Raw genomic sequence first — 19,925 nt, 5'->3', positions numbered from 1 at the left:
GACTGCTCGATATTCGATAGAACTTTCTGTCAGGGATCATTTCCCAAAACGATATTCGATCGCTGACACACAACGCCTATCATGACCGTCATTGCTTGGCGACGGTCGATGAACGTAAACACGAAGAAAAAACGAACGAAAAATGAGCACCACTCAAGCAGCCGCTCGAACGAGACAACGTGCTCTTTCTCTTTCTCTCGTTTTTGTCTCTCTCTTCCTAGTGTATGCTGCTTGGTGACAGAAATCATATGATTGCTATCATTGGAGAGATGATCGGAATCTCGGTAGAATGTCAAACGACCGCTCTCTAGGCGATTTTTCTCCTGGATGGAAGTCAATGATTGTATGAGTGACTTTGCGTAGCACTCATTCCTTTGTGTGTGAAACGAAAGAAAGCAGAATGTAAACATCAGATTGTCGTGGTGAAGACGATTCGAGTGCTCTGTCAGCTATCAAAAAAAAAGTCGAAATTTCGCGAGCCCTGAAGGTGGTAGATGGTGTCCTTCACTTTTGGGGCAATGGCTGTCAATGATGGTTCTGAATTCAGGGTCCAGAAATAGTAAATTGAAATGAAAAAAATAATCACTATATGTAAAATGCTTCTACAAACAACACAAAGAAAACCAGCCTGATGGCAAGATTGTCAAATTGTATGTATGGGCCGCGATACTCACATTGGTTGGACCGTGGACCCCGCTATTTGGTCGCTTTACCCCTCTGACGCTAAATATAGGGTAAAAGAGCCAGCAAATGTGCAATTGAAAAAAAGTTTTTTTTTGTGAAAAAATATTTCAAATTGTGTTTTTGATGAATAATTTTGAATATGTTTTGTCGAAAAATAAATAACTAGAAAAAATAAAATATTATCCAGCCTTTTGAGGACGAAATCAATCGTTCACATTTTTTATGTTAACTTTATTAACATATTTTTGTGTTAAATGAGGTTAAATGTCAATATTCCAAGAAGATAATGTACAGCTTGTGACGATAAACTACCTTTCCTTTACTTAGAAATCGTATCCAGAAGGAAAACGATCACCAGCTATGTTGGTCCCAGGGTTGCGAATGAGCGAGCGCTCACGGAAGGCTTGCTCGCTCCAGCTGGAGCGTGAGTTTTTATCAGGTAGCTCGTGCTCGCTCACGCTCACCGGAGCGTTTTGCGCTCACGTGAGCTGGTGAGCCAAAGTAGGTAGTTGTTTTTTTCCTGTTGAAGCATCTGCCTGTTTGAAACGAAGTTTCTAGAACTATCTTAGCACAGGCAGCAAAAACAAACAAGAAAGTGGTCGAACAAACAAAAGTAGGCAATGAAATGGATTTGATCAGCGAACCGAAATTTACGTTCTATTTAAAATCTAGACATTTTTCGAACAAGGAACAAAAAACTAAATTCATAATGTAAACATTCATTGACGTGATAAAATGCACTGTTTGTTCATAAATCAAATCCATATTGGACCATATTGTATTGTTGTTCCATACACAAATATTGACAATTTATGTATATTTTATTTATTTTTAAATAATCTTTTAAACAGTTACAATCATCCATGTTCAAAAAATCATATATAACTTGTAATTGAATATTTTCAGAAGTTTGGTTGCGAAAGTGTTGAATAAAATCCACTTGTTGGAAGAAAAGCCAACCTTTTCGTGGTCAAAAATATTTAAAATTTATTTGATTTGAGTCAAAAGGGTTATTTTAACCCTTAGGAATTTTGAGGCATATATTAAAAATAGAACTGTTCCAAAAATGTTACCCTATTTTCTAAAATGTTTGCCAAATAAAAATTAACCTTATAGAAATGATTAGGGGAGTGTGGGGTAATTTGGACACCCTAAGGAAATTGCTCTGCCACGGGCTGTAAGGATATTTTAAAGGAATGTGGTTGACACCAGAGGATAATAGAGACCATATTTGATGGAAAAATGTCATTCATTTCGATAAATTTTGATGAAAAACCCATTTTTACCGCAAAAATTAAAAGGTGTCCAAATTACCCCCACATTTTTGTGTGGGGGTAATATGAACACCCCTATGGGGTAATTTGGACATGCCTTGTGGGGTAATATGGACATACCTTGTGGGGTAATATGGACACCTTTTGTGGGGTAATTTGGACACATGTTGAAGAATAAGTTTAACATTTGATTTTTTGAGCATGTTTTTGTAATTGTTTTATATTTTGATGTGTTTATTTTGCTCACAATATTTCATCAAAGGTTTAAATAATGATTTTGTGATAGAACTATAATTCAATAGGAAGATAACAAATTGTTCAGTGTTGTATACATAATTCAATCATTAATTCTGAAATGATTTAAACATTGATTCTGGATTAGGCACAAGTATAGTTTTTAGTGATTAAGGTATTGTTTAGATTTATATAAATCAATCTTTATATAAAACTAATTATCCTGAAACCATCATTTTTTTTAAATTTTACATGTAGCCCTTCAAATTTTAATATTTTTGTAAACCAGCATAGAAATTAGAAATGTCACAGAAATTGACTAAAAGCAAAATGTGCAGTAATCAAATTTCATCCATTTGAATATTGCAATAAATTTATCTAAACTAAAAAATAGGGGTTTTGTGAATGTTCTGATTGCTTACATTCCTTTTTGAGTGTTTTGACATTTTAAATCCCTTTAAGAACCCTACCAACCAAGAAAGTTATTTTTTACCTGACAGGTAGACTTTCAGGTATGTCCAAATTACCCCACAAGCCATGTCCAAATTACCCCCATAGCATGTTCTATCATAAATTGCAATTTTTGATGATAAAAATTGATAAAATGCACAATTTTTATACGTACATATCTCAGACATCGTCCAAGCAACCCCCTTAAACAAAAAATGACCATTTTTTTGCCATATAACCTCTGCAAAACCTTATTTCCCAACCCTCAAATATTAGAACTTAAGGCAGTGCCAACCGGCCTTTGGAAACTTTCACATACTATACCAAAACTACTTAACCTATTCCAATTTTTTTGATTTGTCCATACTCCTAGGCCATTACTAGTACTAGCCTTATCACTTAAATTGCCATTTTCACTTTATATCCGAAGAAAACGTGTTTTTTTAAGGGGTGTCCAAATTACCCCCACTGTCCACTGTTGCATACGGGCCTTGGGCCAAACAACTGTACTAAAAATGTAACACTAATACACTCACAAAGAAAATGAATAAAACGACATCGCGACGGTTGTCGCGCTCTCTTTCGCTGTTCACCAGTGCAACATACAAGACGTGCGTTATTCTTTCATCTCGACTTGCATCCGATCTCTCCCCACCCAGCGTACGTTTTAGTGGCGACGGGGATCAAGGATTTTTTTTTCTCCGGTGAAAAAGTAGTGATTTTGGTAATTTTCATCGCGTTTCGCGGTACGCGTTTTGCGTTTTTATAACTCCAAATCATCTACGGCTTTGCCGAGGCAAAGAAGTTCTTTTGTGAGAGTACGGGGCGAATTTCGCGGCAGTGTGCTTCAGTGGTGATCGGCTCGAGTCTACCAAGCAAGCGGCCATTTTGAAGCTTCTTCGGAGGGCGTCGGTGGAGCGAATTCCGTACGAGAAATCCGGCTGATCACGGTTCCGGAGTGGACGCAGTAGGCTGTGGCTGTTGGAATCTGGGAGGAGAATCGTTAGCGGCAAGTAGCAGAAGCGGAGGTCGGCAATTTTGGCAAAATTTATCGGCGTTGGCTGGCGTCGGCGTGGATAGGACAAAGGCTGCCACGCGGTACGATTCTTTTGTTTGAGCTGTTTCTTAAGGTAGGGGCGATTGGAGCCAAATAAGTTCCTTTTGCTTTTTTTTCTTTATTTTAAAATCATGTTCCACTGATCGTATCACAGTTGGAACAAGTTCGTGATTTTGTTTGTCCTAACATTTTAACATTTTAGAAAATAGAGTGTGCGTGTGTGTGAGCTCTTTTTGTTCTGGGTAGAACAAAGGAGGATAGAAAATTTTCATCCCATTTTAAGAGTGTTCTTCTTCTTTATTTATTCAGTGCGGTGAATTTGCCGAAGGTTTGTGAAGGTGCTTATTGGCGGCGGAGGACGTTCACGTTCTGTCTGCTGAACTTCCGGGTGAAATCCTCGGTGCTTTTCAACAAGGTCGGAGTTCTGGTATAGGAGAGCCGGAATTCTGGTAAAGTGCGTCGGCTTTTCTGCTGTCAGAACGACGGTGCTTCAGCCCAGGAGCAAAGGTTTGGTAACCTTGGTGGTGAGTTTTTAAGCAGACTTTTTTGAAAACTATTAGAGCCTAATTTGGCCATTTTTGGTGTTTTCTTTTCTTTTAATTTTGATCTTTTGTTTAAAAAAGTGATTCTAAATAGAACAAGATGAGCATTGCTTCCACAATTGAGCAGTACCGAAAGGGTTCGTCCTTCGGTGACTGGGCTGAAAGATTAGAATACAATTTTAAAGCCAACAAGTATACCGACGACTTGATGAAAACTCACTTTATGAATTTATGTGGTTCATACTTATACTCTGAACTGAAAACTATTTACAAAAAATCTGATCTCGATAAAGCAACCTATACAGAATTAGTTGAAAAACTCAAACAAAAACTGGATAAGACTGAACCGGACCTGGTTCAGCGGTTCCGTTTCAGCAAGAGGATTCAGCATCCTGACGAAACCGCTGAAGAGTTTGTCCAGGCGGTCAAACTCCAGGCCGAGTTTTGCAATTTTGGGGAGTTTCGCGATAATGCAATTTTAGATCGGGTTTTAGTGGGTTTAACTGACGATGACTTAAAAGAGCAACTTTTGAAAGAGGAGAAATTGACGATTGCTAAAATGGACAAATATATTACTACATGGAATATAGCTAAATCAAATGTACACGCAATCAACGCACGAACACACACACCACCAGGGAACATCAATCAAATTAGAAGGCCAGTTCGGGAGCGACTTGGCTTTAACCCATACAATAATAGACAGAACTCGCAATATCGAAATAATTACAATAGAACAAATTACTACAATAGACAGGAACATTTTAACAATCAGCAACGTGCACACATTTCACCACGAGCTCACAATTCTCAGCGTACTGTTCGATTTCAACACAGCAACAGAAATTTTAATCGAAATGCTAATTACAACAACAATAACAATGGTTACAATGGGGGAAACAATAACTTCAGATACAGGACGGACTATTCCCGCATGACGTGTGATCACTGTGGTCAGTTGGGTCACATCAAGCGGAAGTGCTTCAGGCTGAGGAACCAGAGAAGGGAAGCGGTAAACTTTGTTACTGAGGACAGAGCGGGACCTTCAGGTAGACAGTCAGCTGGACCTTCAGGTGGATCGTCTGCTGAGACTGGTGCGGAGAGACAGCTGTCTAACATGATGGGGCGGCTGAGCACTGGTGGGAATGTTGATCTCGACACATCTGATACTGACTGTGAGGAGTGGAATGCAGGTGAATTACAGTGTATGTGTGTTGCGTCCTTGAATAAGATTAGTGAGCCTTGTTTGATCAACGTTTTGTTGGATAATATTTTTGTTGAAATGGAAGTGGACTGTGGTTCAACTGTGACTGTGATGGGAAAATTGCAATTTTACAATCTTTTTAATAAGCGTTTGCTGAAGAGTAACAAGCAACTTTTAGTTGTGAATGGGAACAAGTTGAAGATCTGGGGAGAAACTGATGTTTTAGTGCAACTTAATGGTTTGAAACGAAATTTGAAAATTATTGTTTTAGATACGGACTTCAAATTTATTCCTTTGTTTGGTCGAAACTGGATGGATGTTTTCTTTCCACAGTGGAGACAGTTCTTCTCTAACAATGCAGCAATTAATGAGCAGGTAAACAAAGTAACAGCGCCAAATGGTGACAAGTTGATTGAGCAAATTAAGAGTGATTTTCCAGAGGTTTTTATCAAGGATTTTTCTACACCTATCAGAGGTTTTGAAGCCGAATTGGTTTTAAGGATTAATGTCCCGATTTTTAAGAAAGCATATGATGTGCCTTACCGTTTAAGGGAGCAAGTTTTGGAATATTTGGACAGATTGGAAAAAGAAAACGTTATTACTCCAGTGAAATCTAGTGAATGGGCTTCACCAGTAATAATCGTAATGAAGAAGGATAATAAGATAAGACTGGTTATTGACTGCAAAGTTTCAATTAACAAGGTCTTAGTTCCAAATACTTACCCTTTGCCAATTGCGAGTGACTTATTTGCTAAACTGGCAAATTGTAAGGTTTTCTGTGCTCTTGATTTGGAGGGAGCTTACACGCAGTTGGCATTGTCGGAAAGGTCCAGGAAATTCATGGTGATAAATACAATTAAAGGTTTATATACATACAATCGCCTTCCACAAGGTGCTTCCCCAAGTGCTTCGATATTTCAGCAAATGATGGATCAAGTCTTGGGAGGAATTGAAAATGTTTATTGTTATCTTGATGATGTTTTGATTGCGGGAGAAACCCTGGATAACTGTCATAAAAAGTTGATGATTGTATTGAATCGTTTGGCAATGGCTAATATTAAAGTCAACTGGGAAAAGTGCAAGTTTTTTGTTTCTGATTTGAAATATTTAGGGCATATTATCAGTGAGAAAGGTCTCATGCCCAGTCCAGACAAAATTTCGACAATTCAAAAGGCAAAAGTTCCTAAAAATGAGAATGAACTGAAATCTTACTTAGGTTTGATTAATTATTACAATCGTTTTATACCTAACATGTCTTCAAAGCTGTTTTATTTGTACAATTTGTTAAGAAAGAATGTGAAGTTTAATTGGGATCATAATTGTGATAAAGCTTTTCATGACAGTAAACAGGCTTTGGTTGAAGCAAATATTTTGGAGTTTTATGATCCAAAGAAAGACATTATTGTGGTTTCTGACGCATCGGGCTATGGCCTTGGAGGAGTGATTGCTCATGTTATTGATGGTGTTGAAAAACCGATTAGTTTTACTTCTTTTACTTTAGATGACGCGCAGAAGAAATATCCTATTCTTCACTTGGAGGCATTGGCTTTGGTTTGTACAATTAAGAAATTTCATAAATATTTATTCGGACAAGAATTCATTGCTTACACTGATCATAAACCATTGCTAGGTATTTTCGGCAAAGAAGGTAAAAATTCGATTTTTGTAACGAGACTCCAACGGTACATTTTGGAACTTTCCATTTATAAGTTTGAACTTCGGTATAGGCCTTCTGCGAAAATGGGAAATGCGGATTTTTGTTCGAGATTTCCATTGGAGCAGTCGGTTCCTGCTGAATTAGATCAAGATATTGTACGGAGCATAAACTTTAGTAGGGAGTTCCCTTTAGATTCTGTTTCGATTGCTAAGGCAACAGTTGACGACGTTTATTTACAGCAAATTATGAACTATCTGCGTGTTGGATGGCCGCAAAAGATTGACAAACGCTTACTGGACGTTTACGCAAATCAAAGTGATTTGGAAGAAGTCGATGGGTGCTTATTGTACCAAGACAGGGTGGTTATACCACGTAAAATGCAAAGCGGGATTTTGAAGCTTTTGCATGCCAACCACGCAGGGATGGTTAAGATGAAACAACTGGCAAGGAAGCAGGTTTATTGGTTTGGGATTAACAAAGACATTGAAAATTATGTTTCTACGTGCGACGTCTGTGCAAGTATGACTGTCGTACCAAAAACTAAGATTGAGTCTCAATGGACACCTACGACTAGACCTTTTAGTAGGATTCACATTGATTTCTTCTACTTTTCCAATCATACTTTTTTGTTGATTGTTGATTCTTTTTCGAAGTGGTTGGAAGTAGAATGGATGAAGAGGGGCACGGATTGTGCAAAGGTTGTGAAGAAATTGGTATCGTATTTTGCGAGATTTGGATTACCGGATGTTCTGGTATCAGACGGGGGTCCTCCTTTCAACTCTTATTCTTTCACTTCTTTCCTTGAGAGGCAAGGAATAAAGGTGATGAAAAGTCCACCTTATAATCCACAAAGCAATGGACAAGCCGAAAGGCTAGTGAGAACAACTAAGGATGTTTTGAAAAAGTTTTTGTTGGATCCGGATTTGGATAGCGTTGATTTGGAGGATCAGATTAACTTATTTTTAATGAATTATCGTAATAACATTGTGACGAGTAGTGGGCAATTTCCCTCGGATAGAGTATTTTTATATAAACCAAAAACAGCTATGGACTTGCTGAATCCCAAAAAGCATTATAAACAATTTTTAACTGTGTCACCAACCCCAAATGATGAAGTGGTAGAGGTACCAAAAGCAATCAGAAAGACGTCAAAGGACGAATTAGATGAGCTGATAGCTGGGGATTTGGTGTGGTACAAGAATAACAAAAATAGCATACCAAATAGATGGATTAAAGCAAGCTTTATTAAGAAATTTTCTCTAAACGTTTTCCAGGTGTTGGCTGGAAGCGGGGAAATCCTCGCTCATAGAGATCAGCTGCGACCATACCGGGCTCGTGAGGAAGCGAGGACAAATATCCTAATTCCGACGGCATCCGGTGCAAACATGAACCTGGAGCAACCAGCGACGCTGAGAGCGTCCGGAAGCGCAGACGAGGATGGAGATTTCCGTGGATACTCGAACGCCGAGCTGGCTAGGGCCAGAAAAAGAAAAGTCGATGCGGCTCAATTGCCGGAAGTGTGCTTGAGACGGTCAAAACGTTTGCGTAAACCTAAACAGGATTTCGAATTTAAATATGTTTAATTTTGTTATTTTTTTATGTCGTTGAATTGCGATTTCGGATTTATAAAGAGAAATGTATTTTGATCAGAATTAAAATGAATTGATTTTGTTAGCATTAGAAGTGAATTCTTTTACTTTGGAAACAGTGAATTGTAAAATATTTTTAGTTTAATCTTAGACTATAGAAACAACTTCCGAAAGGGGAAGGAGTTGTTGCATACGGGCCTTGGGCCAAACAACTGTACTAAAAATGTAACACTAATACACTCACAAAGAAAATGAATAAAACGACATCGCGACGGTTGTCGCGCTCTCTTTCGCTGTTCACCAGTGCAACATACAAGACGTGCGTTATTCTTTCATCTCGACTTGCATCCGATCTCTCCCCACCCAGCGTACGTTTTATCCACATTACCCCAAACTCCCCTAGCCGTTTCTAATCACTGAATCACTGAACGGAATTAATAAACGGAATATTTTTTTTTTAATGGTAGCTCATTCTGACCCGCAATCTGGAAATGTAGTCAAAACACCGATTAGGTACATAAAAACAGTTTAATGTTATATTTTAATCAACCAAGCATTTAACCTTGAATCGAACTTACCAAAGCATAAATTTTCTTGAATCAATTCATTGTTTTGTAAGATTTTCTAAGGTTTACAGGCCCTTTTATTTAGGCGTCTATACCCCTCCGCCTCTCTCTGATACAATAAGGCCTCTAAAATATTTATACATTCAACTTTATGTCTAAAAAATTATTTGACCCTTGCGAATCCAACCTTTTATTTAAAAACATGATTGATGAAAATAAGCTATTCCAATTCATATATCATAAAATTTGTTCACAAAGTCATATTTCCACAGCCCTACTGCACCTTACGCAAAAAAATCATCTAGAATTGAAAAAAAAAACTTTCTCAAAAACGTTAAATGATTAGCGACGCGTCCAAAATGAGCGCTCCGTGAGCGAAATATGAGCGCGAGCGCGAGCGTGGAGCAAACGCGAGCTGAAAAAATCGGAGCAAACGTGAGCGCGGGCAAACGTGAGCTAGCTCGCGCAGCGCTCCTCCTCACGAATGAGCGAAAAGTGAGCGCTCACGAGCGCGTGAGCGCGTGAGGAACGCAACACTGGTTGGTCCGCACCGGGTTCTGAACTCCCATTTGCGAGGCGGAAGCCTTACCGCATGGCTCGGTCTTAACAAAAAAAAAATAACTAGACAATAAATAACAATTTCAAATTACAAACCTAAATATTAAATAAACTTATTTTCAAATTTACTTATAAATGGCTTGTATACCCTATTTTGTGCAACCAGTTTATGGAGCATTCACCCTATATGGACTGTCAAAAGTGAGGTTCACTTTTTGACAAGCTTGCCACCAGTCTGTTTATGACGTTTCGTGTACGCACACTAGCGTACCATTTGATTTTGCTGCCTGACAAAATTTAACCTCACTTTATTTTCGTGTACGTACACGCAATACATACGCACGTAGTTTACTCTATTGGCTCGCTCTGATCATTTTTGAGAAAATTAAAATTTTCCAAGCCAGTTTGACACGTCGCAGTAGTGCGATCGATAGCAATAATTTAGTGCGAAGTCCAAGTTAGTGAGATTTGCGCAATACAAATCTGGAGTTTTTTTGAAAAGGTCCAATAAACCAAATTTTCAGTTTTTGCTTTTTGTGTGTTTTTAATACCCCTGACTCAAGGCGGGTTCAAAAACACCCAAAAAGCAAAAACTGAAAATTTGGTTAATTGGACCTTTTCAAAAAACAACTCCAGAAATATATTTTTTACCTAAAAAAATATACTTTTTGTCCAAATTTGTCTCTATGTAATCTCACAGTTCCATTAAAAGGCCTTTTATTTGTTTACTCATTTTTGTTTTACTTCTGTCATTCATTTGTTGCTGTTGTTGCTGTTTGCTGTTAGCGGCTCGATTTCTGTTTTTCATCACACAACCTCCTCCTCCTCCTTCAGTCAGATGAAACCAGCGGAGATAAGCAGATCTCCGGCCGCCAGCCAAAAAAGTGAAAGACTCCGGAGACAGTTTCCCACGGCGTCACAAAAAGTGAAAGTCCAAAAAGTCTCCGTGATTGCCGTGCTGGTTTCCATTTTAAAAATTTAGGGTTCTCCGACCCACGTCGGACACGACCATGGCGCTGCCGTGGCCGTTCCGTGTTTTTATTTGGTTCTGCACCGTGGTGTCCGTTAGTTTGGCGCATAAAAATGTTCTCTTTTTGCTGGGTAAGTTAGAGAATTTGCTCTGGTTTTGAGTAGTTGGTTGAATTTGGCAATTTTTCAGCCGACGACGGTGGCTTCGAGATGGGAGCCTACCGGAACCGGATCGTGCAGACGCCGTACCTGGACGCGCTCGCCAAGCAGAGTTTGATCTTCAACAATGCTTACGCCTCGGTCAGCAGCTGTTCGCCGTCGCGGGCGTCGATTCTGACCGGGATGCCGGAGCACCAGAACGGGATGTACGGCCTGCACAACGGAGTGCACAATTTTGACGCGCTGGGACGGGTTCGCAGTATTTCGACGATTCTCGGTGAAGCCGGTGTGCGTACTGGGTTGATCGGCAAGAAGCACGTTGGCCCGGGCGAGGTTTTCAAGTTTGACTATGAGAGAACTGAGGAGCAGTTCTCGGTGAATCAGGTTGGACGAAATATAACCAACATTAAACTGTTGGTGAGGGAGTTTTTGAAGGACGCCAAGGACAATCCGTTCTTTTTGATGGTTTCGTTCCACGACCCGCACCGATGCGGTCACATTACGCCTCAGTACGGGTCGTTCTGTGAACGGTGGGGTTCCGGAGAGGAGGGAATGGGACTGATCCCGGATTGGCACCCAATTTACTACGTTTGGGACGAGTTGATTCTGCCGTATTATGTGCCGGATACGGAACCTGCTCGGAGGGACGTCGCCGCCCAGTACACAACCATCTCCAGATTGGATCAAGGCATTGGACTGGTTCTACAGGAACTGAAGAACGCTGGTTTGGAGCAGGATACGCTCGTAGTTTACACTTCGGACAACGGTCCACCGCTCCCTGCTGCCAGAACCAACCTGTACGACCCCGGCATGGCCGAACCAATGTTCATCCGATCCCCCGACCCAAAGAGTCGCCGCAACGAAGTGACCTACTCCATGACCAGCCACCTGGACCTGGTTCCAACCTTCCTGGACTGGTTCAACCTGTCCTACCCAGAATCCAACCCCCCAAACCCTCTCACCGGCAAATCCCTCCTCCCCTTGCTCTACACCGAACCCCCGGTCGACCCCGATCACGTCGTGTTCGCGTCCCAGTCCTACCACGAGATCACGATGGCCTACCCGATGCGGGCCGTCCGCACCAAGCGCTACAAACTGATCCACAACCTCAACTACCAGCTGCCGTTCCCGATCGATCAGGACTTTTTCGTGTCGCCCACCTTCCAAGACATGCTGAACCGGACGCGCCAGGGCCAGGATCTGCGCTGGTACAAGTCGTTGCGCCAGTACTACCAACGGCCCGAGTGGGAGCTGTACGACCTGAAGCTGGATCCGGCCGAGCGGAAAAACGTCCACGGGAAGCCCGTCGTGAAGGAGGTGTTTGAGCGGCTGCGGGTGCGGCTGGCCAAGTGGCAGGAAGCGACGGAGGATCCGTTCCGGTGTATGCCGGGCGGGGTGCTGCTGGATACCGGTGAGTTTGAGAACAATGCGACCTGCTTTAGTTTGGGCCAGTGAGGCGTGAAGAATACTCAAGAATTTGTACCTCTATTTTGCATGTTAGTTTTAGCTGAATTTATTAGAGTTTAGGTGTTGGAATCTGTTGAAATTTTTAAATGATTTTATAAACTTTGGATTTTCAAGAATTTTTTAGAAAAAAATGGTTTATTTATTTGACTTGAAAGAAATCCATGAGTGAAAACAATAATGTAATTTTTTAATTGCTGATTTGGGAGGCACTTTTTTAATGAGCAAAAATTATATTGTTTACATCAAGATACGCCAATACGCAGCTCCACAGGAAAAAATTACCACTTTAAAAAAAAACTTTTTTCGTAAAATTCTGATAACTTGTGAAGAATACATGCAATCCCCTTATGTTTGTACATCAACTTTTATGTTTTTATTTGCACTTAAACCACAGACAATCTGTCTGTGCTAATGCTATCCAGGTTTTTAAGTGAAGATGGCGTTCGAATTGTGAACTTTCGAAATGTCAGAATCACTCAGTAGCACCAACACTAGCAAACAATGTGACTGTCATGCCATAGCACACTTTTTTCGTAATGTTGTACCACTGCATGACTTTGACATTTCGGGCGTTCACAATTCGAACGCCATCTTCGCTTAAAAACCTGGATACGTTGAACAAAAAACAAGTGAGGGACCGTTCTTTTATTACGTAACGCAAGCTACTCTTTGAATGAAAATAAGTTTTTTAAAATACTACAGTGGAACGTTAGAGCAATCAATGATCTTAACAAATTTGATGATATTTTGCAAACCTTGGACAGCAGTAAAACTTCTGTTGATATAGTTGTCTTAGGCGAAACCTGGCTGAAAAATGATTTTTGTGCACTTTATGAGATTCCCAATTATAATTCATTTTTTTTTCAGGTAGAGATCAATCTAATGGAGGTTTAGTTAGGAGCGGCCGTGGCTGACTGGTTACGGTGTTCGCTTTGTAAGCGAATGGTTCTGGGTTCGATGCCCATCTGCTCCAAACGAGAAAGTTAAGAACACATAAATTTGAAATGATGAATATGAACGAAAAATCTAAGTCGCTCGAGCCGGGGTTCGTTCCCCCGTCCTTTGGATTGGTAAGCAAAAATCCTAACCAATAGGCCATGACGACTTGGTGAGCTTGGACTGGAATTAGGAATACTGTTACAGAGAGCGAGTTGTGGCGCTATAACCACGGCAAATAGTGTCCAGGGCATTCGTGGAAATACAATGTCCCATCCCAGAGGGTCCCGGAGTACCAAACCTTCTTAGCATGGTGTTCCCAACGAATACAGCTAAACAATCTCGGAGCGTATGGTGGTGTGTCCCCACGCTTCTTCCTCCCCTGTCGATTCAGAATTGTGTTGTTGTTCGAACACCTAAGGCACTCTCCAGGATCCCTTCGAAAGATTGGCTGCGCTAGGGTCTGATTAGATTAGATTAGATTAGATTAGATTAGATTAGATTAGATTAGAGATCAATCTAATGGAGGTTTAGCAGTTTTTGTACATAAAAATTCTACAAGTAAATTATTGAAAAATGTTTGTATCGATGGCTTTCACCACATTCAAATTGAACTCATAATAAAAGGGCACTTTTACCATATTCATGGAGTTTATCGGCCACCCAATTTCGATTATGGGAGATTTGCTGATTACCTGGAAAATATTTTAAGTTGTACACCTGCAAATTATTCATGTATTATTGTGGGAGATATTAATATACCTATCAACAGGGCACTCCATAACATTTCTGATAGATATCTAAGATTACTGGAATCGTATAATTATATTTGCTCGAATACAGTCCCCACAAGACCTTTAAGTGGCAACATTTTGGATCACGTGCTGTGTAAAGTAGATGATTCATGTTGTTTGCGAAATGATACAATTTCTCATTATTTAAGTGACCATTCACCAATTATTTCCTCTTTTAAATTACCAATCGATAAAGAAAAAATTAAATTGAGTAAAACTATTGTAAACCACAGAAAACTTAATAACGCTTTCGATAACTTTATCAACAATTTTGATCATGTTACAGATGTCAGTAATTCCTTACAGTTGATCACCTCAACTTATAATTCACTGTTGGAAAAAAATACACGAACTGTTGAAAAATCAATAACCGTTAAGGGTAACTGCCCCTGGATGACTTTCGATTTATGGACGCTCTGCAAAATAAAAAACAATTACATAAAACGAGTCAAACGAAACCCAACTAATCAACACTTGAAAGACATGCTTAAACATATTTCTCAGAAAGTAGATGACACGAAAACGAAATGTAAGAAATCATATTATGAAAAACTACTGAATGTTACTAATCACTCAAAGCTTTGGAGTAATATTAAGGTTGTATTTGGCGTAGGGAAGAAAAACAACAAAATCTGCTTGGTTAATAATGGGACAAGAACAAATAACGATGCTGAAGTCTGCGAAGTATTCAACAACTTCTTTTCCAATATTGGTAGTCAACTTGCAGGGAACATACCACGGAACTTGAATTCTAATCCAATTAACAACTTAAGTCGAATTGATCACACAATTGTACTGTGGCCATCCAATGAAATTGAAGTTATTACTTTAATAAAATCTCTCAAGAACAAAAAAAGTTGCGGGCCGGATAATTTTCCTGTGAATATTCTTAAGAGAAATTGTGGTATTTTTGCTCAAATTCTCTCACAATGTTTTAATTTGATGTTGGTTACTGGAGAATATCCAGAATGTTTGAAAATTGCCAAAGTTATACCGGTTTTTAAAGCTGGTGATCCTGACGACTGTAATAACTATCGACCAATTTCTACTTTATCAGTTTTTAATAAAATATTTGAAAAACTTCTTGTCAATAGGTTAGTTAAACACTTGTCAAAAAGAAAAATATTGTATAAATTTCAGTACGGATTTAGGCAGGGATCAAGCACACAAACAGCGATACTTGAATTGGTTGATGATATAATTAAAGAAGTTGACTCTAAAAAATCTGTAGGCGCATTATTTTTGGATCTCAAGAAAGCGTTCGATACGTTAGATCACAACATTCTTTTAAAAAAACTTGAAATGTATGGCATCCGAGGCCTTGCCAATGATTTAATTAAAAGTTATTTGTCAAATCGTAAGCAATTTGTTGCAATTAATGACGCCCGCAGTTCTAATCAAACAATTGGAGTTGGTGTGCCACAAGGCAGCAACATTGGCCCTTTGCTATTTCTTCTTTATATCAATGACTTAGGGAAATTACAGTTATGCGGTACTCCTAGGTTATTTGCCGACGATACAGCTCTATTTTATCCAAATAAAAATATTAACACAATAATTGAATCAATTGAGGCTGATCTGGGAGTACTCAAAAATTTCTTTGATGCAAATCTTTTGTCGTTAAACCTTAGTAAAACCAAGTACATGATATTTCATTCAATTCGTAAAGTCATAACGGAACACGAACATCCAAGACTAGGGAATCAAGAAATTGAAAAAGTAAATTGCTTTAAATATTTGGGAATACACTTAGACCCGACACTTTCCTGGGCATACCAAGTTAATCACGTTGAAAAGAAATTGGCCCCTTTATGTGGCATGCTTTGGCGAGTGCGAAATTTTGTTCCTCGGCATGTTCTATTAAAATTTTATTTTGCGTATTTTCATTCCCAACTGAATCACCTTGTGTCAACTTGGGGCTATGCCTCCAGTACTTCATTAAAGAAAATTCGTACACTCCAAAATCGCTGTCTCAAAACAATTTTTTACAAACCATTACTGTACCCAACTTTACAACTGTATTCCGAATTATCTCATACAATACTTCCTTTGAATTACCTAAGGGATTACCAAACATTAGTATTTGTGCACAATCTTCTAAATAATCCTGTAATGCACCATAACATAACCTTAACAAGTGCACCACATTTTCATTCAACTAGACAAAATGACCACCTGCGACGTGAGCAAGCTTCAACCAACCTTGGTCAAAGACGCATATCATTCATTGGTCCTACTAAATACAACACACTTCCCCTTGATTTGAAACAAACCACTAGCACCTCCATTTTCAAAATCAGATTAAAACAGCATTTAAAACATAAGTTACACGAACTGTTCCAATAGAATACACTTAACACCGAATACATAAAATAGGTTATATTTCTTGTTATTAGTCGAGCTATTTTCATTTATTTTAGTTTTGTGGATCCCTTAAAAGGAAATCTTTTTTCCACTGGGATTTCACCTTAGTATTAGCAGTAGTTATTCTTCATTGCCCACCAATATTAGCATTTCTTTGTAAAACAATGTTCTCAGCTTAAATTTAGTTTGCTTTCGTCCTTAACATTAACTTTTGTTAGCTGAGCATTTAAGGAGACCACTACCAGGGGGCTCAATTATGAGCTTTTTGGTGTGGGGGTGTGATGGAGGGTCCTTAAAAATAAAAAAAAAATAAAATAAAAAAAAACGCAGTGGGGGGTGGGTCGGAGGCCGTGTTACGCTCCATAAAACATTTTAAAAATTTGTATGGAAATTTTATTACGTGGGAGGGGAGGGGGTCTAAAAATCCGATTTTTTGCGTTACGTAATAAAAGAACGCTCCCTTCTAAAATAAAACTGATAAACAAAACTGTTTTTATTGCACGAAACTTTTACTAACCCTACAGAGCCTCCCGTGTCACCCCTTCCCCCCACCGCCTGCATTCTTCGGCTTCCGTCCGGGCCGTCCCCGGGGCAGGTTGACCCACACGCCTTTGCACTTGCCGGCCGCAAACTTGCGCTCGTGCACCTTCCTGTGCTTGGCCAGGTGGTCCGACCGGGAGAAACTCTTCGGACAAAAATCACACCCGTACGGGCGCACCCCCGAGTGGGACCGGAAGTGGCGGGCCAGCTCGTCGGACCGCGAGAATCGCCACTTGCAGCTGGGCCACTTGCAGTGGTACGGTTTGTCTCCGATGTGGCGCCGCAGGTGCGCCTTCAGGTGGACCGGCTTGGCGTACACCTTGCGGCACGTGTCGAACGGGCAGACGAAGCTTTGGGGTTGCTCTTCGGTGGGGGGTTCCGGTTTGATGAGCTCAGCGGGTTCCACCGGTTGAGGGTTGCAAAATCGAGCGCACGACTCATCGCACAGGAAGGTGCGCTCCGGTAGCTTGAAGTCGCTTTCCCAGATTTGGCTGAACTCGACGCAGCTGTACTCAAGGATGAAGTTTTCGACGTTGACCTCCAGATCGACGTCCTTGGCTGGGTGGTCACTACTCGCGGGGTCAACGACCTCCGAAGAAGGTTCAATCGCCAACGACTCCGCGAACAGGCGATGATCTTCCGGTTGAAACACGTCGAACGAATCCTCGTTGAACTCGGTGTAGAACTGGTAAAATCCATTCGCCAGGAAGTCCTCCGTCGTAACGTCAAAGTTATCCATTGCTCCTGGCCGCGATGGTTGGCTGTCGAACCGCGACTGATCGTGGCAGACCGTCGTCGCGTCACCCGCGGACAGATAACTTCTCGGGATTGACCCAGACGTGTCGCCGGATGTAATTGATACATGCCATGCAGAAGACCCTGATAACGGAATGATAAAACCAGAGCGCTTCTGGAAATGTTCACCGCGTTTCGAAAACGCGTCAGCTTGGCGCTCCAGCAGCGATCGATGATCATCGCGCAGAGTGGCGCAAAATGACTAGAAATCGACTAAAACAGGAGTAAGAAGAAAGGACACGGCCAACGTGGCGTTGGGCGCGCTTATCGTGTTTGCGCGTTGTTCATCCATAAAATTTCTCCATTTGCCAGACAGAACAAGGCAACAAAAACCAGATGGATGTTTCAAAGGGAAAATAATACAAAGATGACAAATTGATGAGCTTCTAATGAGGAGAAGTGACAACTTTGGATGAATGAGACCACAATTGTTTTTTTCTAGTGGATGTGGGTATTTATCTCGGAAAAATCTTCGCAACAAAAGTTTCACTGAAAGGGAAATTTGGAAAAAGACTTCTCCCACGCGCAAAAGATCGGTACAATCAATGCTCAAAAACAAATTTCTAGATTTGTCCCTATTTTGGGTCTGGTTCATCCATCGTCCATCGTCGTTTTCACACCAGCTCAAACTTTAAAAATTGCACCAGCGTTTCAAGGCTTTGAATGCTCGTGGTATGCCGATTATGCGAAATTTTCGAATCAAAATATTTTTTTGAAAAGTTTTTTTTTGTTTCCTGATTCCTGTGTTTTATGAATGTTGATGATTTTGAGTTGGTTGTGAGTTATCAGTTTTATTTATTACAAATTTTGTGAATTGTTCGTATGTGAGCAATTCACTGAGTCTGCGACTATTTTCAAAAAAGTTACCTAAAATCATCCGATTTTTTTCAATTTTTTAATCCGGCTGAAACTTTTTTGGGTGCCTTTGATATGCTCAAAGAAGCCACACCCAAAACTGGCAGCGCTAGTCCGAGAGAATGATGGTCTCGAGTAGAGAGAATAGTGGTACCATTCACGGACGCAGAGAACACAGCTCGAGATGGGCGATAGAACTATTCTCTCGAGGTTCATTTGCAAAAAAAAAGTTCATCCGTCAAACAAAAAACCAAAAGTGTCGACAACGGGAATCGAACCAGAGACCTTTGACAAACCAATCCAATGACTCAGCTGCCTCGGCCACCACAGCTTGGTGACCATGGAGAAGTCAGAAGTCGATGTATGACACTTGTTGGAGATTTATTGGTTCAACTAACGAATGAACTCATTTGTTATGATGGTGTGAGTTGGTACCATTATTCTATCGATTTTGGCACTGAGCCCTCAATAAATTTTGAGAGAACGATTATCTCGACTCTGAATTTTGGGTGCAGTTTGCATCATTAGTTTGTCCATATAATTTTTCATACAAATTTGGCAGCTGGCCATACAAAACGGATGTATGAAAATTCAAAAATCTGTATATTTTGAAGGAATTTTTTGATCTATTTGGTGTCTTCGGCAAAGTTGTAGGTATGGATAAGGACTACACTGAAAAAAATGATACACGGTAAAACAAATTGGTGATTTTTTTTTACTTTTTGTTACTAAAACTTGATTCGCAAAAAACACTATTTTTTATATATGTTTTAGAGAACATCAAATGCCAACTTTTCAGAAATTTCCAGGTAGTGCAAAAAATCTTTGACCGAGTTATGAATTTTTGAATCAATACTGATTTTTCAAAAAATGGAAATGTTGGTCACAAACATATATATATATATATCTCAGCAACTAATGGTCCGATTTACAATGTTAAAACATGAAACATTCGTGAAATTTTCCGATCTTTTCGAAAAAAATATTTTTTTTTAACCAAAGACCAACATTTTAAAATGGCGTAATATTGAATGTTTAGCCCTTTTGAAATGTTAGTCTTGATTTTTTTTAAATATTGTTTTCGAAAAGATCGGAAAATTTCACAAATGTTTTATATTTTAACATTGTAAATCGGACCATTAGTTGCTGAGATATCGACGTTAGAAAATGGTGGCCCACCATTGGTGGGTTGTTTGGAATAAATTTTCCTGTTTTTAAACCTTCGCATGGC

The 19,925-nt window shown here is 39.8% G+C and overlaps 3 protein-coding genes across 3 annotated transcripts; 2 read left to right on the top strand and 1 right to left on the bottom strand.

Annotated features, from left to right (window-relative positions):
* Window positions 1-4,231: 4,231 nt before the first annotated feature.
* LOC120426774 (uncharacterized protein DDB_G0289917-like) lies at window positions 4,232-9,043 on the top strand. The gene is made up of 2 exons (XM_039591548.2): window positions 4,232-5,434; window positions 8,377-9,043. The coding sequence occupies exons 1-2, from the start codon at window positions 4,342-4,344 to the stop codon at window positions 8,409-8,411; spliced, it is 1,128 nt and encodes a 375-aa protein (XP_039447482.1). The 5' UTR covers window positions 4,232-4,341; the 3' UTR covers window positions 8,412-9,043.
* A 1,554-nt stretch (window positions 9,044-10,597) lies between these two features.
* LOC120426771 (N-sulphoglucosamine sulphohydrolase) lies at window positions 10,598-12,517 on the top strand. The gene is made up of 2 exons (XM_039591544.2): window positions 10,598-10,916; window positions 10,975-12,517. The coding sequence occupies exons 1-2, from the start codon at window positions 10,826-10,828 to the stop codon at window positions 12,396-12,398; spliced, it is 1,515 nt and encodes a 504-aa protein (XP_039447478.1). The 5' UTR covers window positions 10,598-10,825; the 3' UTR covers window positions 12,399-12,517.
* A 4,478-nt stretch (window positions 12,518-16,995) lies between these two features.
* LOC120426767 (transcription factor Sp8-like) lies at window positions 16,996-18,362 on the bottom strand. Its single transcript, XM_039591542.2, has one exon. It carries the CDS (start codon window positions 17,781-17,783, stop codon window positions 17,040-17,042), a length of 744 nt encoding a protein of 247 aa, XP_039447476.1. The 5' UTR covers window positions 17,784-18,362; the 3' UTR covers window positions 16,996-17,039.
* Between the last annotated feature and the right edge of the window lie 1,563 nt (window positions 18,363-19,925).

The sequence above is a fragment of the Culex pipiens genome, chromosome 3 (assembly GCF_016801865.2).
Source record: "Culex pipiens pallens isolate TS chromosome 3, TS_CPP_V2, whole genome shotgun sequence".
In the NCBI taxonomy this organism is placed as follows: Eukaryota; Metazoa; Arthropoda; class Insecta; order Diptera; family Culicidae; genus Culex; species Culex pipiens.
Note: the sequence above shows the minus strand (reverse complement) of the source record. Positions and strands in the feature narration are given on the sequence as shown.